General features: G+C 33.8%; 1 protein-coding gene and 1 non-coding gene across 2 annotated transcripts in view; both read left to right on the top strand.

The window, feature by feature from the left end:
* Positions 1-22,773, top strand: part of TTLL7 (tubulin tyrosine ligase like 7) — a 126,951-nt gene extending 104,178 nt beyond the window's left edge. Inside the window, exons 20-21 of the mRNA XM_090271692.1 lie at positions 3,145-3,318; positions 22,455-22,773. Coding sequence (XP_090127818.1) covers positions 3,145-3,318; positions 22,455-22,575 — 295 coding nt within the window. The 3' untranslated portion in view covers positions 22,576-22,773. The remainder of the gene's footprint in view (positions 1-3,144; positions 3,319-22,454) is intronic.
* LOC150015168 (U6 spliceosomal RNA) lies at positions 8,034-8,136 on the top strand. The gene has a single exon (XR_016510146.1). It is a non-coding gene; the product is annotated as a U6 spliceosomal RNA (small nuclear RNA).
* Positions 22,774-27,993: the final 5,220 nt, after the last annotated feature.

Raw genomic sequence — 27,993 nt, 5'->3', positions numbered from 1 at the left:
GTGTCCACCATGCTTTACTGAGCTAATGGGAGTCTAGGTTTTGCTAGCACTCAAACAAGGCTGGAGATCTTAGAAAGGATGGCCAAGGGAAGAAACATTTCAGCTGAGACTTGCAGAAAGAGAAAGAATGGGCATTTGCCAGGTAAAGCAAAGAGGAGAATACAGGTGCCGGTATGGGAGAAGGAATGTTGTGGTTGGAAAAGCCCTCATTCCTCTCAAAAGACTGGCATGTAAACCCTAAAGAAGAGCCTCTGGTTTGGACCCTTTAGCCAAAGACATTTTTCTGTGGCAGTTTCTTTGGAAAAGCTTTTCTTTTAGCATCTTAGGGAAAGGGGAAATTGTAAGGAATATTCTAAGGCAGTCCGCTTCTAGGCTGAATTCTATGCCTACTTGAAAACATACATATAACATGTAGACTGCTTAAAATGATGTGAATCTTACTATTCTCATATGACTTTCATTTAGATGTATTTTTGTTTGTGCTTTTCAGTTCATTACTATTTCTGGTGCTGATTATGCAATTGGTATAGTCCATATGTTTTTCACCTTTCCTTTTCCCTTCTTGAACTGAACTTTGGGTCACTCATCCATCCATTAGGCTTCAACCAGCGAAGGAGAAAGAAATGAGTCAGTTTCACCTTTTAGATAACTGCTTTATTAAATGTTTTGATGAGAAGAAACATGAAAATTATTGTTTACTGATTTATATGAAACTTTTCAAGTCTCTGAATTTCCTTAATAACTACCCTTTGTTGCCAGATGTATTCAGTATTCTGTTATCTTATTAACCTATTACTAACAAAAGTCAGTTAAAATAATTTTATTTCATATTTTTCTGAGTATTAGGGTATGCCAGAAATAACTTTTTAACCATTTAAATTTTCTTTCTGAACTCAATAGATTTTAGTTCTCCCATTTCCTTGGAATTTAGATTCTGAAAGCAGACAGATAAAGCCCTTGGTTCTTTGATAAAGGCACTGGTATTTTAAATTATTTCTACATCCTTCACCTTTTAAAAAAGTTGTGTAGCATTGAAAGTTGAGATATGTAGAGTTATAGTAGCGTTTCACATTGACTCCGCTATGCCAGGTGGTGGGTAGGAGGTGGGGTCTCAGTTTGAAGGTCAGGTTTCCTTCATGCAGAGGGTCTGCCATTAGCCTTGTACTAAATGAAGCAAGTCCTGTTCATTCTCCTTTTTCTTTACCAGGCTTCTGGCATGCTGACACTTAAGTAGAGATAACAGAATAGAATGTGGTCTGTGGCCAGTGGTGGTGAACACACACACCAAAAATAGGTAAAGGACCTGGAGCCATATGTTTATTTTAAATATTTAAGGAAGAATGAGAGAGTGAGAAGCCAAAGCTGCTCATATAACTCACATATTATTTAGAATGTTACATCAATTTAGAGTGTTATAAAAGAAGCTCTTTTATCTTTCTTCCATTTTATTTGTCCTTTTCTTACCTGTGTACTCCAAGTCAGGAGAAGAAAAATTACCATGATGTGAGTGACCTGATAGTGAATCTAATCAGATGGTTCCAAAGGATCAAAATATAAGTATATCCAAATTGAGAGGGGAGGTTATGAGAGAGGTTGGCTTTTGTAGAAATACCTAGAATCCCAATGGAGAAAAAGTGTTAGGCAGAATGTCAGAACACAGAGTACTTTCTGAGTGTATTTATATTTATATGAAATTTTTATTTCTCTGGGCTCAGACATGTATGGCCTACTAGACTGACTTATTAATTATTAACATATTCCTTAATTAATTGATGTTCTTCAATATTTTTCTCATCAAGTTAGGTAAATTGGCTACATATACCCACATATATAAATTTATAGAAACATATTTAGTTTTTCTTAAATAATAAATTAAATTTTATTTTTAGAGTTAATTTAACTAGCATATTATTAGCATATTACTGTTGATTTCCTGAACATCTCAGAACATGCAGGAAAATTTACTTCTTTTAATTGACTCATTTGAATCTTATTACTTTTAAGAAAACCTGTCATTCACTGATGACATTGTCTTTTTGAGACCATGTTTCTCCTGAAAACAAAACAAAACAAAAAAGTAGTCCTTCTAATTAAAAAAAACCTTTCAGAGTTTCTAAAGCATTTTTAAAAATTCCAAAGACATCAAATATCCACAGAAGATTGAAAATGGAGTCTTTGAATTTCCCATTGGGAAGTATATTTCTACAGAAAAATATTTTCCTTAATATTTTTTTCTTCCTGAAAAATCTACTCTTTTCTCTCTGAGGGTTAAGTGAATTGGTTTATGCAAAATGAGACTTGAACCATTACCTAGCCTCAAACCAAACTTTGCCCTTAAGGCTTGAAGAGTTTCATTTACACTAAGGATATTCATTCCCTCTCTCTGTCTCTGTCTCTCTCTCCTTCTGGTGGTGGTGGGGTGGGAAGTGATGAGGTATATCCTGATTTGGGCCATGACAGTAAGCTCAGGAATTGTAAATACACACATGCATGTGCACACAAACACAACTGAAGTTCACCAGGAACTTAAGATGTGAACACTCATTTCTGCCTGCTTTGGTACGAACTGAGCGAGGACCCGGCATTTGGGATTGCAGTAGAGCAGTACTTGTTGAAATAACATTTCTTCTAGAGTACAGAACCTGCACATAATTACATCTGAAAGTGTTTTGAAAGTTGTGGTCATAATTTAGGGATTAATGTAAATTTTTCTAGCTCAAAGAGGTCACAGATATCCTTTTAATTCTTTTTGGGGATTATTATTAATATAAAGGTAAATATAGCTTCCTAGAAAACCTAAATTCTTGGAATACCTAACTTTTGAGAAATTAGCTCAGTATTTTACACACACTTTAATATAGAGTAACTTCATTTTTTTTAGGAGGTATTGGAAAACCATCCTTTCAGTTACCCACAGTTGCAACAGTAAAGTCTTTACAGACATATGTCTATGAGTTCTATGTTGTTTTTTAATATCAAGATTAATTAATATATTTTTATTTTATACCTTTGAACCATTTGTAGTAACTTAAAACATGTGAGCCTATTTCTAGTTTTCATTATTGTTTTGTTGCTGGGTAAATGATATAGCTGGTTGCCATTTTGAATAGCCTCATGAGGTCATGTTTGTTTCCATGCCAACAGATCCTCTTGGGAGAGTATTTTCAATAAAAGCCCGGAGGTGGTGACTCCTTTGCAGCTCCAGTGTTGCCAGCGCCTGGTTGAACTATGTAAACAGTGCCTGCTAGTGGTTTACAAATATGCAACTGACACAAGAGGATCACTCTCAGGCATTTGTACTGATTGGGGTAATTCCAGGTACCTGTTTATGTTGCCTAGACTCTGTGAGTTTTCTACAAAGTGATGCCATAATGCAGCTTGAAATTGAAAGTCTTTTATTTATATGGCTAGTGAAAAGCTAAAGATTGAAAATTCATACATACTCTTATCTACAAAATAGTTTCAATTTGCACAATATTTACCTTTAAAGGACCAAAGAAACCTGAAAGGGATAGAAATAACCTACATGAAAATGAGATTATTTGGTTTACATGCTTTTCCTTTCATAAGCCAAGTAACAACAGTTAAAAATACTAATAAATTTAACTTTTTTCTTTGGTAAGGGTATTTTAACATTAAGCCTAAGAGTTGAGAAGATGCCTTTAGTTTAATCTTTATTGTTCAGTATGCTTCTGCTAATCCCTTCATCACCAAACAAATCAGTGGGAGATGTATTTTGTTAAGTTCTATTTAAAAATTGAATTTTTATTAATGTTATCCAATTAAAGTAGGTTGTTTTCAAAAGCATAAAAATAATATTGTTATTAAGTGACAAAAATATACAGAGTAAACAAGAAGTACATTTTAGCATTTCAAAACAACCATAGTTCCCATTAGAATTAAACACAAATACGTGACTTTATTTTTAGAATATGTAAGATGTAGTACTATTCAGGATAGAAGAGAGTAAACCATGACTTTGAAAAACTAAGGGATCTTGAATGAATGATAGGATTCAACTAACAGTTGAATAGATGATAAGGAAACTGAAATTAGAATAGCTTGAATTTTCTTTTTGACCTGCATTGGTTTGGAATGATTTTCACAAAAAGCATTGAGAAATGGACCTGTAATCTTTGCTTGTCCTGGATTGTTATTATACTGTTGCAATACCTTTAACCTTCTTTAACTCTCTGCAAACAGAAGCTGATTGATCACAACAGTGGTAGAGGTAAAAAGTCAGTCATCAGTTTTTGAAGTATGTAAATATCAAAGCCATGTCTGACAGTTTCAATTGTTTGAAGCAAATTATTGATATAAACCTATATTACTTTCATTAATATTTCCATATGGTTTAAAAGGATGATAGCCATCTTCAAGACATTACTGTATACACATGAAAGAGGTTTCTCTTTAAATAGATTACTCTGGAAGCATGATCACGAAAACCTTAAATGCCAATCTAGAAAAGATGGTTTCAAGCTTTTTAATGTTACTCTTGCAATTCCAGATTTCATAATCCATTTTCTGTTGGGGACTCATGTAACTTTTGCAAGTAGGCAAAACAGGAGGTTATTCTGGAGGAAGATGTTGTACCTTACAGTTGCTTCAGGCCTTTTATTTTTTTTCCCTTCTGGTGGTCAGAAGAGATATTCCTGATTCCAGATTCTCTCATTCTTGACTTCTGATAAATGCTCATATAAGCACAATTTAGTGATTATAAGCATTTGGGGAGGAGGTGGTGGTGGTCAGTAAACACACCATGTATCGCTGTCCAAGTTTAGAACCATGTGAGAGAGAAAGGTAGGAGTCAGACTGATGATCACTAAAATATAGCTCCCTTATTGAGAAAAGCTACATTGAGGGATATGGATGTAAGCAAGTGAGTTTTCTAATATTGAATTTAAGATTAAATGTACCCATCCAGTCAAAGGCAGAGCTGGATCAACCCAAACATTCTACTAGCACTACCTCATAAAGTCTAGTTCCATTGTGTTGGCAGGAGAGCAAGTAAGAATGCCTCCTCTCTGTTGATAGGTTGATCCAAAAAGAGAAAGGGGCTGAGCCAAGTATGCCTTGTTCTTTTTTTAAACCTGCAAATTATATAGCTCACTTCTGCCAAGAGCCAGGAAGTTTATACTGGTGGAAGTTCTTCTACATAGAAACACAAGGAAGAGAGAGAAATAGACATGTCTCATAATATCTAGATATTAAAACCGAAGTCAATGTCACATTAATTTTAAAAAAGTGGAAAAAGTAACCATATTTTCTTTCCCTTGGAGATTAGGAACCTATAACATTTTATTTTATATGCAAAAGTAACTTAATTTGATATTTATTAATGAAATATAAATTATGAATATAAATGTGCCTAACATATATAATTTATGAGTTATTGCTAAATACTTTATGAGGAGGTATATATATATATATATATATATATATATATATATATATATATATGGCTAATTTATTTGTAAAGTAAAAAGAGAAGAAAATAGAGCTAACATCAGTCAGGTTTATGTCCATGTTTTCCTTGACCACAGATTTACAGGGTATTTCTTAAGAAACTTTAAAGAGTATACGGCACCTGTTAGAAGAGCATGGCCTTCAACCTTGCAGTATCAGAAAAACAATAATTGAATAGACACACCAAAAGAAAAGCTGTTTCTGAAAGCTGGACTCATAACTAAGCAAAGAGAACTGATACATAAATCTAGATGGTCAATTTTATATATCCAAGATACTAGAATTTTTGGGCCCAGCTCAATATTTCAATATTTAACTATAACTAGACTCACTTGGGAAGCTTTGGGATCTTCAAACACTTTCCAGCCTCAGCATCAGCATCTCTTTCTCTCATGTACTGAAAGTCCATATAAGCTCATATCAAGAAAGGGGTTCCATGGCTAAAAACATTTTTAAAAACCACCAAGTTAGAACTTCTCCCTTTGGTAGCAGGGCCATAGTTATTTGGACAAATCCTCCATCTGATGAGAAGTAGAAATGCTGGAAAAAATACCAAAACATTTACTTGAAGACATCAGAGAGTATTAACCAGGCATTAGTAATGCGTACATGTGAGTACCAACTAGTACTTTTGCAGACTTTTGGGCGTAAGGAAAAAAATATGAGTTTAGGGCCTGCAAAGATTGGGGCCTTTAAAGTGCCCTAGATTCCTAGGAGTAACAGTGTTCCAGACATTTTGCAAAGCAAAAGTTGACAGAATTATAAGGGAAAACAGACGAATCTACAACCATTGAGGACATTTTTAATATAATAATTTTTTCTTAAAAAAGTATAGAACATTTTAATATCATTAAAAATTTAACTGTTGTGTAAAATTAAATCTAATAACCTCAAGAATATAATGCACCAAGCACACCAGGAACTTTTACTAAAACGATATAGTAAAATAATAAAATATATTTTAACAGATTTGAGAAAGTTGAAATCACTATTTTTTCTGACCACATGTCATTAAGCTAGAAAATAATAAAAAATATAATTAGAAGATTTATACTTTGGAAAGAAAAAAACATTTTTAAATAATTCATCAATCAAAGAAGATATCATAATGGACACAAGAAAATATTTTGAACTGAATTATCATAAAAATATTACAAATAAAAACGTGCAATATGTAGCCAAATCATTATTATATGGATATTTATAGACTTAAATGAACATGTTAGGAAAGAGGAAAGGGAAAATTAAAATGATCTAAGTAGCCATCATGAAAAGTTACAAAATGACATTAAAATAAACACAAAGAGTACAGAAAAAGGAAATAAAGCTGAGAGCAGAAATTAATAATACAGATGCTTTTTTATTATGATGGGTTATGTTCCCTTAAACCCATAGCTGAAAATATTATGTCTAAAATATGTTTAATACACCTAACCTACTGAACACTATAATTTAACCTACCTTACACATGCTCAGATGCCCTGGCTGGTTTAGCTCAGTGGATTGAGCGTCGGCCTGCGAGCTAAGTGTCGCTGGTTCGATCTTCCAGTCAGGGTACATCAGAGAAGGAAAACTCTGACTCCAAAAAACCTCCGCTGCCTTGCGGCATACCTCTTCAGGGGAAAGGCTAAGGGAGTAAACCCCGACAGAAAATCCGGAGCCGGAGTCCCTAAGGCGGTTTGACGTTGTAGTCAACACCGGCAACTCCTGCGGCGCACCTGAAGCCAAGCTGTATCGACTCCGTCTTTCCCTTGGACCCTTCAGCTGCGAAGAGAGGGGGGGTCTGCTGCATGGGCAACAGCAGACCCTCCATATCACCCTGCCCAGGCTCTGTAGCTTCAGCTTCACTGGAGAGGACACTCCAGCGTCATCGTAAGATGTCGATTCAACACGGGAGGAGACAGATACCGTGTCACTCCCGAGTCGGACTGCACAACCATTCTCGGCGGTGCAGATAGACTCTTAAGAAGCTACACCATCGTCTCTCGAGACGGACGGCTGCCGACGACAACATGCTCAGAACACTTACATTAGCCTGTAGTTGTGCAGTTATTTTTTTTATAAAAGATTTTGTTTGTTTATTTTTAGCGAGAAGGCAAGGGAGGGGGAAAAAAAGTGACGGAAACATTGATGTAAAATAGAAACATTGATCAGTTGTCTTTTACACACCCCTGATGGGTCCATACCCAGGCATGTGCCCTGACCAGAAACTGAACCTGTGACCTTTCAGTTTGAGGGATGACACCCAACCCACTGAGTCACACCAGTCAGGGCCAGTTGGGCAATTATCTTGAGTTTCATCTCATGAGTAATTGCCTTTCTCTTATTTTCATCAGAAGCAGGAGACACAGATAGGGTATGAAAACACAAAATTAAAAAAATGCTACCAACACAGTATACTTTGGAGTATTGGTTGTGCACCCTTGTGATCACATGGCTGACCAGGAGCTGTGGAACACTGCTGCTGTTCAGAGTCACAAGAGAGTATTGTATAGCATATCTGTGGTCTAGGAAAAGATGAAAATTCAGAATGGCAAGTATGGTTTCTACTGAATGCATATCACTTGCTGCGATAGCACCTATACTGAAATTGGAATAATACAGAGAAGATTAGCATGGCCCCTGCACAAGGATGACATGCAAAGTGGTGAAGCATTCCATATTTTTAACATCAAGTGTAACAGCATCTGCATCATAGGAATGCCAGAAGGAGATGAGTGTGAGAGAGGGATAGAGAACCTATTTGGAGAAATAATAGCAGAAAAGTTTCTCAACCTGATGAAGGAGAAGTGCACACAAGTTTAGGAACGACAGAGTCCCAATCAAGATGAACCCAAAGAGACCTCCACTAAGACACATCATAGTTAAAATGGCAAAGCTCGAAGACAGATCATTTAAAAGGCAGCAAGAGAGAGACAATCAGTTACATACAATGGAGCCCCCATTAGATTCTCAGCTGATTTCTCAACATAAACACTACAGGCCAGAAGAGATTGGCAGGAAATATTCAGAGTAATGAAAGCTAACACCATGCATCCTAGATTGCTCTACCCAGTAAGGCTGTCATTTAAAACCGAAAGGCAAATAACAGCTTCCCAGATAAAGTAAGGTTAAAGGAGTTCATTACCACCAAACCAGCATTACAAGAAATGTTAAAGGGCCTGTAAGAAGAAGAAGAAATAAAGAGAAAGAAGAACAGAGGTACAATATAAAAATGGCAAAAAAAAAAAAGACCCTATCTATAATAACCATAACTATAAATGGATTAAATGCTCCAATCAAAAGACATAGAGTAGCCGAATGGATAGGAAAACACAACCCATGTATCTGCTGTCTACAAGATACTCACCTCAGAGCAAAAGATTTCCACAGGCTAAGAGTAAAGGGATGGAGGAAAATATTCCACTCAGTGGAAACAAAAAAGAAGTGGGGGTAGCAATACATATATCTGACAAAACAGACTTCAAAACAAAAGCCATTAAAAAAAGAAAAAGATAAAGGTGGTCATTACATAATTCTAAAGGGATTAATTCAACAAGAAGACATAACACATGTGAATGCATATGCACCCAATACAGGAGCACCTAAATGTATTTTAAAAATCTTGGTGGACTTTACGGAACATATTGACAACAATACTGTCATAATAGGAGATTTTAACACCCCACTGTCAACAATGGACAGATCTTCCAGACAAAAAATCAACAAGGTACAGCAGCATTAAACAACACCCTAGGTCAGATGGATTTAATTTTAAGTTATATAACATTTTGCCCCAAAGAAGAAGTATATACATTTTTCTCAAGTGTACATGGATCGTTCTTATAGATAGACCACATGTTAGGCCACAAAACAAGCCTTAACAAATTTAAGAAAATTGAACTCATATCAAGCATTTTCTTGGATCACAATGACATGAAATCAACCTCAATAAAAAGACTCAAAAACATTCAAATACCTGGAGGCTAAATAGCATCTTATTAAATAATGAATGGATAACCATGAGATCAAGGAGAAGATCAAAAAATTCCTAAAACAAATGAAAATGAACACACAATAGCCCAAAACCTATGGGACACAGCAAAAGCAGCCCTGAGAGGAAAGTTCATAGCATTAGAGTCCTACCTCAAGAAGCAAGAAAAATCTCAGTAAACAATTAACCCTACACCTAAAAGAACTAGAAAAACAATGACAAACAAAGCCCAGAGCAAGTAGAAGGAGAGAAGTAATCAAGATCTGACTGGAAATCAATGATAGGTACAGATACTAAAAAAACAATACCAAAGATCAATGAAATCACGAGCTGGTTCTTTCAAAAGATAAACAAGATGAACGAACCTTTAACCAGACTCATGAAAAAAAAGGAGAGAGAGGACCCAAATAAATAAAATCAGAAATGAAAGATGTAAAATAACAACTGATACCACAGAAATACAAGGTATTGTGAGAAATTACTATGAGCAACTATATGCCAAGAAATTGGTCAACCTGGGCAAAATGGATACACTTTTAGAAACATAGAATCTCAAAACTGAAACATGAAGAAGTACAAAACCTGAATAGACCAATAGTAATGTAGGAAATCGAAACAGTAATAAAAAATACCTCCCGGAACATGAAAGCCCTGGACCAGATGGCTTCACAGGTGAATTTTACCAAACATGCAAAGAACTATCACCAATACTTCTCAAACTATGTCAAAAAATTCAAGAGGAGGGAAGACTTCCAAGCTCTTTCTACGAAGCCAGTATTATCCTAATTCCAAAAAGAGGTAAAGACACAACAAAAAAGAAAATTATAGGTCAATATCCCTGATGAACATAGATGCTAAAATCATCAACAAAATATTAGTAAACTGGATCTAGCAATTCATCAGAAAGATCATACACCTTTACCAAGTGGGATTTATCCCAGAAATGCAAGGTTGGTGCAATGTTCATAAATCAATAAGTGTGATTAATCACATAAACAAAATGAAAGACAAAAGTCACATGATCATATCAATATATGCAGTAAAATCATTCAATGAAATTCGGTACCCATTTATGTGAGCAGAGGGATCATACATCAGCATTATAAAGGCCATATATGAAAAACCTACAGCTAACATCATGGGCAAAAACTATAAGTGCTCCTTTTAAGATCAGGAATAAGACAGGGATGTCCGCTTTCACCAACCACTCTTATTCAACTTAGTTCTGGAAGTCCTGCCACAGCAATCAGATAAGAAGAAGAAATAAAAGGCATCCAGTTGGAAAGGGGGAAGGTAAGCTGTCATTATTTGCAGATGACATGATATTGTACATAGAAAACCCTAAAGATTCCACCAAAAACTGCTAGCCCTTATAAATAAGTTGGCAATGTAGCAGGATAAAAAATGAATACCCAGAAATTGATGGCATTTTAATACACCAATACACCAATTTCATTCACTATTGCAACAACAGAAAAATAAGGTACCTAGGAATAAATTTAACCAAGGAGGTAAAAGACCTATACTTGGAAAACTGTAAGCCACTGAAGAAAGAAATTGATGAAGATACAAATCAGTGGAAGCACATACTGTGTTCATGGATTGGAAAAATTAACATCACTCAAATGATTGTTCTACCCAAAGCAATCTATACATTCAGTGCAATTCCTCTTAAAATACCAATTGCATACTTCACTGAATTAGAACAAATATTTTGAAAATTTATATGGAACCAAAAGAGACCCCAAATAGCCTCAGCAGTCTTTCAAAAGAAGAACAAAGCTGGAGGTATCACAGCTTCTGATATCAAACTATGTTATAAGGCCACTGTAATAAAAGCAGCCTGGTACTGGCACAAGAACAGACATTTAGATCAATGAAACAGAACAGAGAACCCAGGAATAAATTCACACCTGTATGAGCAATTGATATTTGACAAGAATGGCAAGAGCATACAATGGAGCAAAGACAGTCTCTTCAATAAATGGTGTTGGGAAAACTGGACTGGTACATTCAAAAAATGAAACTAGACCACCAGCTTACACCATACACAAAATAAACTCCAAATGGATAAAATATTTAAATGTAAGTCACAAAACTGAAAAAATCCTAGAAGAAAACATAGGTAATAAAATCTCAGATATTCAACGTATAAATATTTTTGTTGATATAGTCCTAAGGCACTGGAAACAAAGCAGAAAGTAAACAAATGGGATTGCATCAAATTAAAAAGCTTCTGTATAGCTAAAGAAACCACCAGCAAGACAAATAGGAACCCACTGCATGGGAGAACACTTTCATCAATGATACATCTGACAAGAGTTTAATCTCCAAAATATACAAAGAACCAATACAACTCAATGCCAGGAAGACAAACAACCCACTTAAAAAATGGGCAAAAGACCTGAATAGAAACTTATCCAAAGAGGACATACAGAGGGCTCATAGACATATGAGGAAATGCCCAACATCACTAATCACCAGAGAAATGCAAATTAAAGCTGCATTGAAATATTACCGTATACCTGTTAGAAGGCTACCATCAATAAAAGAAAAAAAACCAGTGTTGGCGAGGATGTGGGGAAAAGGGAACCCTAGTGAATTGTTGGTGGCAGTGCAGTCTGGTGCAGCCACTGTGGAAAACAATATGGAGTATCCTTAAAAAAATTAAAAATGGAGCTCCCTTTCGATGCAGCAATTCTATCTCTGGAAATACACCCCAAGGATTCTGAAACACCAGTACAAAAAAATGCATTCCTGTGTTTATAGCAGCGCTATTTACAACAACCAAGATTTGGACATAGCCTTATTTCCCATCAGTAGATGAGTGAATAAAAAAGCTGTAGTACATTTACACAATGGACTATTATATAGCAGTAAAAAAGAAGAAATTCTTACATTTTGCAACAGCATGGATGGACCTGGAGAAAATTATGCCAAGTGAATTAAATCAGTCAGTGAAAGAAAAATACCACATGATCTCACTTATATGTGGAATCTAGTGAACACAATAAATTAATGAGCAAAATAGTAACATAAGCTTAGGTACATAAAACAGACTGACAGCTGCTGGAAAGCGGGGGTGGGGGTTGGGGTGAGTGGGAGGTGGGACGGGATAAATGATGGTGAAGGGATTAACCAGAGAACACCTATGCACAGCCCATGGACACAGACAACAATATGAGGATTGTCTTGGGGAGGGGAGAGGGTGGGGCTGGATGGAAGTAGGGAAGTAGAGAAAAAGCAGGATCAACTGTAACAACATAAACAGTAAGAATAGAATTTTAAAAAAGTAGAGACATTACTATAGGTCCTACAAGTATTAAATATTTTATATGAAAATATGAGCAATTTTATGCTGATAAATTTGGTAATTTAGATGAACAAATTTGTGGAAAAATAGATATTATCAAAAGTGACACGAAGATTATAGAAACTCCTCAATAGTCTTAACTATTCAAGAAATTAAATCAAGTAAAATCCCACTCACAAAGATAGCTCCAGATTCATGTATCTTCACTATCCAGTTCTATAAACCCACCCTGAGAACAGAAAAGGAGGGAACATTCTCCAACTTGTTTTTGAGGCTACCTTTGATATGAAAACTTGACTAGGACATTATGGCAAAGTATAATGACAGTTCAATTTTACTCTTGAATGTAGATACAAAAACCTTAAAATATTAGCAAAACAAATCTAGAAACTTTATTTTTTTATTATTTTATTTTATTTTTTATTTTGGTTTTTCAATTACAGTTGTCCCCCTTTCCCCTAATTTCTCTCCCCCACCCAACCCACCCCCTCTCCCGCAATCATATCCCTCCCCATTGTCCATGTCCATGAGTCTTTTATACAGGTTCTTTTACTAAACCCCTCCCTTACTTACCCCCTTTCTCTCCCTCTCCCCTCCCCCCTATTGACTGCTATTCTGCTCTTCTATTTAGTTCCTTTGTTTGTGTTGTTCTTTAGTTTCCTGTATTAGGTGATATCATATGGCATTTTTCTTTCTTTGCCTGACTTATTTCACTAAGCAAAATTCTCTCTAGTTCCATCCATGTTGTTGCAAATGGCAGGAGTTCCTTCTTTCTTTCTGCTACATAGTATTCCATTGTGTAAACGGACCACAGTTTTTTGATCCACTCATCTACAGATGGGCACTTAGGTTGTTTCCAGCACTTAGCTATTGTAAACAGTGCTGCAATGAACATAGGGGTGCATAAGTTCTTTTGAATTGGTGTTTCAAGATTCTTCGGGTATAATCCTAGTAGTGGAGTCGCTGGTTCAAAAGGCAGTTCCATTTTTAGTTTTTTGAGGTAATTCCATACTGTTCTCCATAGTGGCTGCACCAGTCTGCATTCCCACCAATGGTGCAGTAGGGTTCCCGTTTCTCCACATCCTCGCCAGCACTTGTTGCTTGTTGATCAAATCTAGAAACTTTAATAGGATAATATATCATGACCAACTTCTGTTAATTGCATCAATTTAAAGGTACAGTAACACTAAAAAGTGATAAATGTAATTTTAATACAGTAAAAGATCATTTCAAAAGCTATAGATAAATCACTTGACAGAATTCAATATACATTCATGCTTTTAAAAAATGCTTGCAAGCTAGAAACAAAAGGCAAATATCTTAATCTAATGAAGGATAACTACAAAAAACCTACAACAGATATACTTAATGGTGAAATGTTGAAGGCTTTCCATGTGAGATGAGAAACAAGACAATGTTGCTTGTTATTACCACTTCTATTTAGCATTGTACTGGAGGTCCTAACTGATTCAATGAGGCAAGCAAAAAAAGGAAATTAAAAATAAAAAAATAAATTAAGTCATTAGATTTGAAAGAACTAAAACTCATTACTAGTATATATGATTGTGTTCATAGAAATCTAAATTCTGCAGATAAATTATTAAGTTTAATAAATTTGATAAAATTAAAGTCAAGTAAAGTCTGTTACTATATTTTTTCTCTGTCAACATCCAACAACGAGGGTATAAAATTTTAGCTATGATATTTTTCAATAGCATCAAAAAATAGCTAACAGGAATAAATGTAACAAAAATGTGTATGCAAGAAAATGTGAAAAATGGAAAGATATACTTTATTCACCATTGGGATCAATATTATCAGTATATCAATAGTTCTCAAATAGTTCTGTACATTTGTAAATTCATTGTAATCCTAACATAAATGCCAACAAAAAAATTGGGGGTGGGGCAGTATTTGACCAAAACTTGTTCTGACATTTACACAAAAAAGCAAAGGACCAAGAATAGATAAGACTCTTGAAACAGAACAATAAAATGGTAAGATTTATTAACTACTATGTACTCAGACTTATAATAAAGCTAAAGTAATTTAAGACACTGGAATATTACCGAAAGAATAGATGTATAGACCAATAAAACTACCCAGAAAGGTCATAAATAGACCCAGGCATGTATACAGACTTGATTTATGATAGAAGAGAAAATAGTTTGTTTAAACAAATGTTTCTGGGACAGTTGGGTTTCTAAATAGTAATTTAAAAAAACTTGATTTTACCCACACCGTATACAAATATCATTTCCAATGAACTGAGTATACAAATGTGAAAGGCTAAACTAAAGATTTCAGGAGATAATATAAGGGATTATTTTAATCACTGTTAAGGCTGGCAAACATTATAAAATAGAACCAAAAGTGGAAATCATAAATGTAAAGATGAACTTCAATACATAAAATTAAGTACATATATTCATCAGAAGTCCTCATTAAGAGGGTAAAAAAGCAAGCCACACAGTGGGAAAAGGTATTTGCAATTCATATAACCTATAAAATATTCTTACAAATTTTAAAGAAAAAAACCCAAAATACTGCATGAAAAAATGGGGATGATACTTGAAGAGGCTGTTCACATGAGTTTTGTTTTTTTTTAAAGGACCATAACTAGTGACATGGAAATAAGAAACAAACTGACAGCGACCAGAGGGGAGAGGCGAGGGGGATAATGAGGGAAATAAGGAGAAGGGTCTAATCAAAGAACAAGTATAAAGGATTCATGGACGTGGACAGCAGGGTGGGGACTGACTGTGGGAGTTGGGGGGTGGGTGGGTGGGCAGGGGAGAGCAACAAGGGAAAAATTGAGACAACTATAATTGAACAGCAATAAAATTTTAAAAATGAGAAATAAGGATCAATAAGCAACTGAAGAAGTGTTTAAGCTAATAATCAGAAATGTAAAACCAGAAAAATACTTCATAGCTGTCATTGATGAGAACATAGAGTAGTGGGAACTCTTACACTGCTATTGATAGTGAAAACTGGTACCTTTTAATAACAGTTTGGCATTACCTTCTAAAGTCTACCCTTTTCATAGCTATTCTATTACAAGGAATTCTGAGCAGAGATGTCTGAATATGTGTATCAAGACCATTATTACAATTATCATAGTAACATTTGCTTATAATAGCTAAAATTTTGAAACAACCAAATATCTATTCATGGAAGAATGGACACGTTTTTGTAATACTCACACAATGGAATATAATACACATTGAAAATGAACAAATTGCATGTACACATAGCAACATGGATGAGTCTCAAACATAAAGTTGAGCAAAAGAAGCTAGACCCAAAGGAATACATACTTTGTTCTATTTATTTAAAATAAAAAAAAAACAGAGACAACTAAATTATGGCATTTCTGGGGTGTGTACTTTAGTAAAAAAGGAAGTAGTTATCATGTAAGTCTGGACAGTGGGTAACTTTATGGGGAGGGAGGGTACTGTAATACAGGGCCCTGGGATGCTAGGAATATTCAATTATTTAACCTGGGTAGAGTTATACAAGTAATCACCTCATAATATTCATTAATTTGGACATTAAATTTTATGCACTTTTTGAATGTGTATTTCTTCTTTATATCTTTGTGATTTTTAAAAGTTTTAAAAATTGAGATAAATACAGGGTGCCATTATGGCCTTAGACTAAGATAGCTTGATACATCTGTCTCAGAACATGGATAGTCTTGCTAGTGAGGCTGTGTTCACAATACATAAATACTATTTCACCTGTGTGCATGATTTCATTGGCTGCATACGCTGTAAGCCATGCATAACATAAACTATTGGACTCTTTTTGCATATGAGAAAACTCAGGCCAGAGAGGCTACATGGCTTATCCAAATCCACCTTGCTAGCATTTGGCAGAGGCGGAACTCGAAATGACAGCTCCCTCCCTAAAAAATTCAAAGTTAATACTAAGGGACGATGTATACCCACTGGGATGGCTATTATTAAAAATTGCAAAACAGTAAGTGTTGGTGAGGATATTGAAAAGTTAGAACCCTCATGCATTGCTGGTTCAAAATGGTGCGGCTGCTATGAAAAATAATTAAGGCAGTTCCTCAAAAAGTTAAATGTAGAATAACTATATGACTCCGCAATAACACCCCTAGGTAAAACCCCAAAGAATTGAAAACAAGGACTTAAACAGATGTTCATAGAAGCATTATTCACAATAGCCAAAAGGTGAAACAACCTAAGTATCCAGCAATAGATGAATGGATAAATAAAATGTAGGAATAAAAAGGAATGGAATTCTGATACATGCCAGAAACCTGGATGAACCTTGAAAGCATGCTAATTGAAATAAGCCATAAAGAACTAAATATAATATGATTCTAGCTATATGAGGTATGTAGATTAAACAAATTTATAAGAGACAGAAAGTAGAGTAGAGGTTACCAGGACCTGTAAGGAAGAGGAAATGGGGATTTAGTGTTTAATGGGTACAGAATTTTTGTTTGGAACAATGAAAAAGTTCTGGAACTAGACAGTGTTATGGTTACACAACCATTGTGAATGCACTGAATTGTATACTTAGTAAGAATAGTAAGTTTCATGTTCTATATGTATTTTAACACATTAAAAATTTAAACAAAAAATACAGGACAAATGCCATGATGAACTTTATTTACATTGTGTTCCCCAAACCAGGAAGCTCAGTTTATTTGGGGGGTTTCATAGATCCAGGCCTTACACGAGGAAAATTTCAAAAGGGTGATGTAGCTTAAGTATTCAAAGCTACTTTCCTACCAGTCCTGAAATGCTTCATGTGCTTGAGATCCTCCATAGTCAGCAATTAGTTAAGTTGGTAATGACAGACTGAACAATTCTACACCAAGCAAGAATTATATGAATGTATATTTTATGTCTTTATGTTGGATTTGTGAAGATGTGCAGACATAGCCTCAGAGGTGAGTTAGGGTATATATGTGAAGCAAATAGGGTAGTCTGACGTATTTCTCCTCGGTACAAATTGACTACAAGTGAGCTATTTTTGTACATCAAGAGTAAGCTAGAATAAATATAAAGCTGTAAACTTCTTACATTTTTGCTACTTTCACACAAACTCTTCAGATATAGTCTATAAATCCACTTCTTAGAGCTATTCTTTCTGTTAAAAAAATCAAATTTATTATTTAACTTCATTGCAAAAAACATTTCAAAAATAATCTTTGATGTTCAGCTACTGTGGGATCTCTCAAGAGATATTAATGGAGATATTAAGGCAAATAATCCACAGTGTTTCCCTGTAATGCTTTAAAATATCCCACAGCGTTTGCTTTAGGGAAGCAAAGTGTTTCTTCCAATGTGATTTCATATGCTTTTCTGAGTTCAAACTGAACCACTTTTTCCTTAAAAAGTTTCATTTTGGTTTTTTTTTTTCTTTTTTCTTTTTTTTTTGCTTCTATTAAAAAGTTTAGGTTTGTGGATATATAATATTATTCTACTTTCTAGGTTATATTTAATATTTCTGAAAAGTGAGCATAATTGTTACATCCAATAGTTTTAAAATTGGGGTTCATACAGAGCAATGACAATAATAGTATAGGTGCTAGGAGCACTGATTCTGGAGCTAGCCCACATGGATTTTAACCCTGGCTCTGCCACTTACTCGCTATGTGACTGTGGGCAAGTCATTTGACCCCTGCATGCTTTGGTGTGTCATCTATAAACTAGAGCCTACAATAATAGCTACCATACAGAATTGTTATGAGACCTGGGTTAATATTGTGAAACAATTAGAATAGTGCTGGGCACATTGAAAACACTATGTAGGCATTAAATAGTGTTAAATAAAATAGTATAAGTTAGCTATAACCTGGACTTTGTGTTTTTACTTTTCATCTGTGAAATGGAGAGATCTTTAGCTCAAAGGGATACATGACTGTTACTGTAATGTCCATAATAACTGTTACTTGGAAATTCTTCAAATGAAAGTTGGTAGAAATTACTGTTTACTCTGATAATTATCACTATAACCAGAATGCATTTTCAATATAAGATAAAATAACTCTCACCTAATGCATATAGTAGGTTTTGATTAAACACCTTTTCTTTTCATCTTTGTCCTAGATAGAAAGGATAGCTTTTTCATGACAGAAGTTATTAATCATTGTGACTCCACTAGCTCTTGACATTGTAATCCATATGTTACCTGCCTGATATTAAGAAAATAATTTTTATAATCTGTGATGTAAGAAATCATTTGTTTTGTTATTTATTACCCATGTGCAATTTTTATTTAATTTGGTTTGTTGTATATTATTTTACTGCTCTTTTAACAATGATTTGAGCAACTGTTTATAGTTTGTGATATGAGGCAACTGATTTAGGGGATATTATTAGATAATTTATGATAAAATGATGTTATGAATATTATGAAGAATTCTACCATTTTAATCTAATGCTGTTTAAGTTTATAATAAATTTATATTCTACAAAGTTTGCTCCACACAACTATATATGTAAATTTCCATTGACATAGATGTATAGTAGATATCAACATTATTTAATATAGAATAGGTAGCTGATAGTACCCTTAGCCTTCAATTTCTTCATATATCTATGGAAGTATTACACTGTTGCTGGAAGATTCTACTGTCAGGTGAAGAAAATAAAATAAATAATTTGATGCTCTACCATTGCTTATTTTCTCAAGACAACTGCTAATTACAAATCTTCTACTGCTCTTTCTGCTCTTAGAAATTCCTCATTGATGTCTTCGTCCTGACTTTATAGCATGTATTTCTCATCATTACTAGAACTTACATTTTCAATTGTGATGTTTATTTGCATTTGCTTATGTTGATTTACTAGATCACTTCCCTCTAGATATATAGATTGGGCCAGCCTAATGCTAATAAAGGTTTCTCCAGAGAAAAACAGGTTATACGGGTTCATGGTCTTATTTGTAATTTGTAATCCCAAATCTCTGAAAACAAAAAAGAAAAGTAACCTAATAATTGGCAAATCTGACCTGAATTGACATGAAATTATTTATTGTCTTTATATGATTTACTGTGAGTCTATATACATTTCACTACAGAAATATTGATGGTTTGTTTACAGGGTTCTGCCCCAAAGCCCTGGTGGAGATGTTATACAGGGCAGGTCAAACATAGATTTACAGTTGCGAGCGCCTGGACACAGTCTATCCTTGTATTATTATTTATTAATCATTATATTATTTTCCACATGAACAATTGTAAACCTACATTTGCCCTACCCTGTATATACCATATATACTATATTTTCCTAAACTACTGGAAAATTCATGTATTCTGAAATACATTTGACTGCAAAGCTTGCATGTGATTTGTAATCTTGATTGTTTTGATATTTTGTAATAATAAGAATTGTGTTGTTAAGAACATAAGATTTATAATTAGTTATGAATGTCCATCTTTAACTTTTTCTTTTAAATTACCTATGGTTGTGTGTTTTTTAATTATCTTATTGATTAAGCTATTACAGTTGTCCCAATTTTTTCCCCTTTGCCTTCCACCTGTACCCCCATTCCCTCCAGCAGTCACCCCCTTAGTTCATGTGAATGGGTCATGCATATAACTTCTTTGGCTTCTCCATTTCCTATACTGATCTTGACATCCCCCTGTCTATTTTGCACCTACCAATTTGTACTTCTTAATCCCTGTACCTTTCCCCCCATTCCCCCTCCCAGCTGATAAACCTCCAATTTATCTTCACATCTATGATTCTGTTCCTGTTCTGCTTATCTCCTTAGTTTGTTTTTTATATTCAATAGTTGATAATTGTGAATTTATTGCCATTTTAATGTTCATAGTTTTGATCTTCTCTTTTTATTGAATAAGTCCCTTTAACATTTCATGTAATAATGGCTTGGTGATGATGAACTCCTTTAATTTTACCTAGTCTGGGAAGCACTTTATCTGCCCTTCCATTCTAAATGATACCTTTCCAAGATAGAGTAATCCAGGTTGTAGGTCCTTGCTTTTCATCACTTTGAATACTTCCTGCTAGTCCCTTCTAGCCTGTAAAGTTTCTTTTCATAAATCAGTTAACAGTCTTATGGGAACTCCATTGTAGGTAACTCTCTTCTTTTCTCTTGATGCTTTTTCTTTATCATTAACCTTTGGCATTTTAATTATGATGTGTCTTGGTATGGGCCTCTTTGGGTCCATCTTATTTCAGACTCTGTGCTTCCTGGACTTTTATGTTCATTTCCTTCACCAAATTAAGAAAGTTTTCCTTCATTATTTTTTCAAATAAGTTTCAATTTCTTGCTCTTTCTCTTCTTATGGCAACCTTATGATTCAAATGTTGGCACATTTAAAGTTGTCCCAGAGACGCCTTAACCTATCTTCATTTAAAAATTTTTTTTCTTGCTCTTCAGATTGAATGCTTTTTTCTTCCTTATGGCCAAATTGAGGAGACAAGGAAATATAACCCAAATGAAAGAACAGAACAAAGCTCCAGAAAAAGAACTAAATGAGATTGTGATAAGAAATCTATCAGATGAAGAGTTCAAAACACTGGTTATAAGGGAGCTCAAGGAACTCATTGGGTACTTCAACAGCATAAAAAAGACCCAGACAGAAATGAAGGTTACATTAAGTGAAATAAAGAAAAATCTACAGGCAACCAGTAGTGGAGGGTATGAAGCCAAGAATCAAATCAATGATTTGAAACATAGATTACCTATAGTTGTGGTACATCAGTAAAATATTATTAAATTAAAATGAATGGTTCCAACATCTTTGAACCAAATAATTATTGGTAATATGGCTAGCCATATTCTCATATCACATGTTTTTAAGAAATATTCAACTGGTTGCCCTGGCCAGTGTGATTCAGTTGGTTGGACCATCATTCCTTAAACCACAAAGTTGCAGGTTTGATTCCTTCTCAGGGCACATGCCTGGGTTGAAGGTTTTGTTCCTAGTCAGGGCACTTGTAAGAGGCAACTGATGGATGACTCTCTCACACTGATATTTCTCTCCTTTCTCTCCCTCCCTTCTTCTTTAAATATGTCTTCAGGTGAGGATTTTTTTTAAAAAACAAAGAAATACTTGACTGGCTCTACACATTATTTACAAAAATTAATGATGAATTCCAAATTAACATGAACCATGCCCTGGATGGTGTGGTTTGGTCGGCTGCAGCATCTTCCTGTAGACCAAAAGGACGCGGGTTTGATTCCAATGTCAGGGCACATACACAGGTTGTGGTATCCATCCCTGCTCAGGGAGTGTGTGAGAAGGCAACCAATCTATTTCTCTCTTTCTGTTTGCCTTTCTTTCCCTCTTCCTCTCTTTCTAAAAGCAAAAAAAAAAAAAAAACGTCCTCAGGTGAGGATAAAAGAATCTTAACATGAGCCACATGAACAGGTTCCTAGCATGTGAGTACAATGATAGTACCCTTAGCCCTCAATTTCTTCATATATCTATGTAAGTATTACGGGATGCCTTGCCATACTAAGATCATGTGTTGCTTCTATATTCAGCCTTTTGGGTGAGGTTTTATCACCCTTTTCCCACTCTCTCCCCTCTGTCTTGGAGAAGAAGTCTTTTTATGTGGATTGCATTGTTTTTATAATATAATTTCTCATAGGATATATACATTACTACCCACATAGCACTTTAGTGGTAGATGTTAATACCAATTTGCTTTTAAAAGTCTAATTTTTAACTATTATTTTTAGGTATTTACTACCAGGCAGTACACAATTCTTCATGAGAACACCAACCTACAACTTGAAATATAGTTCACCTGGAATGACTCGCTCCAACGTTTTGTTTACATCCCGATACGGCCATTTGTGAAGTAGAAGGGAAGATTGCCATGGGTTATACATAAGAGCAATTCATTTTCCCCCAAATTTAAACATGCAAAGAAAGCAACCATTAAGTGCTGTTTTATGTATATACACCATATATATGTGTGAAATATAGACACACATTCACTCAAATAACATGTATATTTATTATAATATATAAAAGAAGAATTAGCAGAAAACTTGGATATAAGACTTAACCTTTCTGGAAATGTAATAAACCATGTTAATATTGTTTACAAATATGTGACTGTCTAGAATTTGCCAGGTTTATAAATACCTTCCTACTAGAAATGTTATTTTTTCTGCAGATTATATGAAACAAAATTGATCTTTAAGATCCCATTACAGTGTTAAATTATTTTCTAGGTGACATGTCTTTTGACTTAAAAAAGCATTAATAAATAGTTAATAACTTATTCTCATGTATATAGTAGCCATATAAAATGAAAAGAGAAATTAGAAGCCTGATGCTTTGATAATAGGATTAAATATAAAACGGGTTTATCATTACTATAGCACACTGTAAAGTACTATAAAAATCCCAACGTGATTCTTCAACATTTGTATTTCTCTATGTGGAAATTTAGCTACTTATGATAATGTAAATTTTCAGTTAGGATCTAGTGAGATCCTATTCCGATCTAACATGGAAGACAATCGAGTGGGTTAAAAATAAACAAAACATAAACTTGCTTTTATTTTTTACTTTTCATTGGGAGTCACATAAAGGAAAAGAAAATGATGGTAATGACAAAATCTTCTCATATGATTTTTGCATCTCATACCATTCAGTTTTATTTGGGAAGTATATCTCCGATGGGTGTATACAGTCAAATATACTTTTTTCTGTTCTTCTAAAGTAGAAGAGTTGACCTTTCAAACTCGTATTAGTATTGTTACATGATAAAGTATCATGCTTATTTTATGTCTTTCAACGTTGAGACCAAATTACATTGCAAAGTTTAATGCAATTAACACATTGCACCATAGAAAATAATCTGGAGTATTGCAAATGGAAGATTCTGAATACTGGGTATTACTAGTTATGGTGTACCCTTAAGGACTGTAAAAAATCAAAAAGAGTATGAAGTTTCTTCTTGTTCAAAGTTAATATACATAAATTTCATAGTAGTTAACTTCTGTTTCTTGCTTAGAGGTTAAAAGCCATGAATGAGCTTTCAGTTTTCCATGAAAATATAAACACTATCATTGATATGGGAATCCTTAGAAATTGCAACATTTACCTTTTTACAAGTTTGTTTACACTTCTCCCCCCAAGTTTTATTTTCTCCCAGATGCTAATTATTTGCAAAATTTATAGATGTTTTACCTCCTTTTATTATCCTAAAGGCTATTTCCAGTAAATCAAGAAATTGCCCAAAGCAGGAGGAGAACTGAGAGAAGCAAACTAGTCTGGTTTAATTCAGCCTGTCCTGAGGCTGTGTTAGACTAAAATAGGTTGTCCTCTAAATTATTGTTAATTACTCGATTGTTTATGACTACCTAACATCCATATTCCAGTAGATACATTTTCTTGCTAGATGTAGTCCAAAGAAGAGTTTTTTATTGTCTTTGTGAAAAAAGGAGAACTGAGGATGTCAGGATGAAGGAAATGACTGTGTAACTCAGAATGTTTATGACTCCATTTGGTGAATTCTTAAGCATGTGTTATAGATTTCTTAGAATAAATAATGCAAAAATGGGGATATTACAAAATCATTATCAGAATGATCAGCAAGTAGGCCCTTTTAAGGAGTATTTTTAGTCATTTTTTAATTCATAATTTGCCTATGAATGAGACACCATTTCAAATATATGGTATACTTTCTGGTATATGGTATCAACACATTTTGTTGTTCCTAACTTACATTAGTTTATATTAAAAATGGTTATTTAATTTGCTAAAGTGGGTGCTTTCAAACTTCTGTCCTTAGTTGTACAAGAGTGAATATTTTATTTAAGACAAAAAAAAAAAAGAATATCCAACTTGGGGATGCACCCTCACCCCCTAGGAAAACACACACACATACACATACACAAAACATACACTCAAAAAATTTTAAAAGCCAAGAGTGAATTTAAATATATGAACTATCCAAATAATTGATGAACACATTTAATTTCTGTAGCTACTTAAGTCTGCCTTCTTTTGAGCACTAGAATTTCATAGCCCACATTTACCTATTTATATTGATCTGGTTTGATATGATGAAGTTGTGAAAAGCCATGTACTAATGATTTATGTATACTACCTGCTATGTGTGGTCTGTGGTTGCTGTAGTGCTTATTCCCTAATGAGAAACTAAGAAGAGAACATGCAGTAATAAACTGTGGAAGTCTTTAGAGGCCGGAGAAATGTTTTAGAGGTATAACATAATCCTTTGTTTCTATTATAATTTTTTTAATTAATGGGGTTAAAACATATCAGTGTAAGTGATAGTATGGGTCTGACTCTCTTTCTTTCTCCTGAGAGAGAGAGAATAACTTTATCTGAAAATCCAGAAGCTATTCAGTTTTACCAGAAGTTTTTAATAGGGAATTTGATTTGCTTATGGTGAAAGTATATTTTTATTCTGCTATTAAGAAAATATGCCTGTTCATTCTGTAAATCTAAGATTGGAATGCTTCCCAGAAATGTATATGATTGGAATAACTTCCGAATTGTACAAAATGCAATCTTTTTACTTTAAATCATCTATGAACACTATGAAGACAGTTTGTGATGCACATTAGTTTTTACTTTAATAATCCAAAATTGTATATTAGTTGCCATTTGCAATCTGTTGAAGGAAATACTGTGATTCTTATTATAATTATTTTACTAGGTTTTATTTTACTAGGATTTATTTATCTTGCTTGTATAAAAATAAAGTTAAAACAACGTCAGAATAGAAATGGTCACAGTAACCTCTGCTAGAAAATAGTTGAATATCTCTGGTTATCTATAAGATGCAAAGATCTATATGCATTTTTTGTAGGTCTAAATACACAAAAAGTTTCTACTAATTCCTTTTGCCTAAAACTGAAATGAACCAAACCCCAGTCTTCTTTACAGCTGGATGACAGTAGGTTCTAGACATCAATGAAAAGATTTCATCCTAATTCTCTTTTTAACTTGGAAAGTATATGATTCCAGAATTTTGTTATATAACTGGAAATTTCAGATGTTTTCACATAAATTAATGCAAATGCTTTTTTCTTTGCCTGTCAAAGCCATTCTCTTTAAAATTCTCTTTAAATATAAACATACACATTACTTGACCTTTCAAAGCACCAACAAATTAATAGTTGCATAAATGCTATTATTTCTGTAAAGCATTGATTCATTCTTAAATGTATATTCTTTAAAAATTAATAGCCGATGCCTTGAGAAGAATGACAGGTAAATACTTTTCTGTTGTCTAATGCTGATTTATATTTGGAGTCTTAGTTAACTTGATTATGAGTGTTAAAAAGTGCAACTACAGTTAATGTGTTTCTGTGACATGATAATTACTGAAAATTTGCTTTCCTCTTTAAATTAAGAGATTTAAATTTTCAAGAACTGTTTTCTAAGTATTTTGGGCTACTATTACTTATAAATAAATTAAAAATTTAAAAATATATTCATAATCAAAGTTTTATTCTTCCTTCCCTTCTTCCTTCCTTCCTTTATTCTGTTTTTAAACTTTAAGTTCTCTTTGAAGTTTTGACCTTTGCATGGACAAAGTCAAGAAAAGAGAAACACTGCCTTGTTTTGCATCAGCTACAATAAAAGATAATGTATTATTGAATCTAGTTCAGTTTGTTTGCTGAGATTTTTAGGAATCAGGTTGAAGTCTCTATGCCTAAAAAGCATTATTTGTCTGGATCCATGTGAACCAAAGTACATGGCTGCAAATAACAGTTTGAAAACATAAATTGGTATATTAAAACTTATTTCACACCTTGGGATTGCTCTCCTTTGTGTGTGTGTGTGTTTGCATTGTTGTAAATGAATACGTGTTGTATTGTCACATTCTGTGTTAACTGGGCTATGTTATCTAAGAATTGCTACATACAGCTTTTGTTTTCCCTGCCAATGAGCTTGAAAACTATTGGTAGAGTCATCATTCAATAGACTAATATTTTCTAAATTACTAAGAAGAACTGCTTTATAAAAATTGTCAGATAATGCTGATATTTCTCTTTCAAAGGCTAACAATGACAGTTCTTGGTTTTGAGCTGGTCAGTTCATACAGTAACTACTGTACTTGCTATAGCATCGAACCTTAATAGATTTGCTGAAGATTCTGGGTTGGAAGATGAACTTGAAAGCAATATATTTGCTACCATGAATTAAGGCTCAAATTATCTTCCTGTGCTTTACTACCTGTATATAAATGCAAATGTTGTACAGAAAATATGCTTAAAATGTCAACACAATGTGCAGTTAGTATGACATTGTCGTGTTTGAGCATGTGATGTCTATATGGTGAAGTTATTTTATTACTCAGATATGTTACTATAATAAAAGCATTTAACATAAAGCTACAATATGTCATCACATGGTTATTTTTCTTTTACACACACACACACAGTTTTTAATATTAAAAGGTTGGCTCTCAAGTGCGATGAAATACATTTTCATAGTAACTTTCTTCTGCTGTACAGACAGCAATAGCACTATGGGGATAACTTTACCTGGTATTAAAGTCAGGTTGAATAAACAAAATTGGTGTCAATTTCTTAGCTGGAAGGCTCACTTTTCTAAAATTTAGAAATGACACTTTTATATCTTTCTAGCATCATTGATTACAACAGTATTATGAATCTGAAAAGAATTATTTCATCATCTCAGCTATAAAGTTCACTTTGGGGGAGAATTTACAGTTTTACTTTTGTTAAAAATCATACAAGAAGCATGTCCTAGTCTTACTGCCATTCATACCATTTTAAAGATGCTTATATATAAATAAATTAGAATATTTTTCTTTAAACAAAGAGAGCACTTTACATAAAAATATTGTCATGTGGTAGGAATGTTAATGCACATATTTCTAAATATTTGTTACTATTTTTATAAAGTAAAATTATTGTATGAAAGCTCAAAGTTGAATTTTTAATTTTTTCCAGTGGATAAAGGTGAGGCCCAAGTGGATAGTTTGACATCTCCCTATTTTATTAAATAATTCATAAGATTTAAATATATATATAATTTTATTCAATTAAATGAAAATCTTTATAAAAATCATCCCAAAATAATTTCAAGTGTTAGAAAACTTCATACAGTGCCTTAAAATGAAATTAATATTTAACTTCTGTAGAAATGTAGATCTTTAATTTGGAGAAAGTTACATCTTTTAATAATTTTTCATGTATATATAGAATATGGTGACAACAATGCCTGTCCTCAGGGTCAGCGAAATTTGGAAAACATGGGGTA

The sequence above is a fragment of the Furipterus horrens genome, unplaced genomic scaffold, assembly GCF_987537825.1.
Source record: "Furipterus horrens unplaced genomic scaffold, mFurHor1.1.pri manual_scaffold_3, whole genome shotgun sequence".
In the NCBI taxonomy this organism is placed as follows: Eukaryota; Metazoa; Chordata; class Mammalia; order Chiroptera; family Furipteridae; genus Furipterus; species Furipterus horrens.
This window is presented reverse-complemented; position numbering and strand designations above follow the sequence as displayed.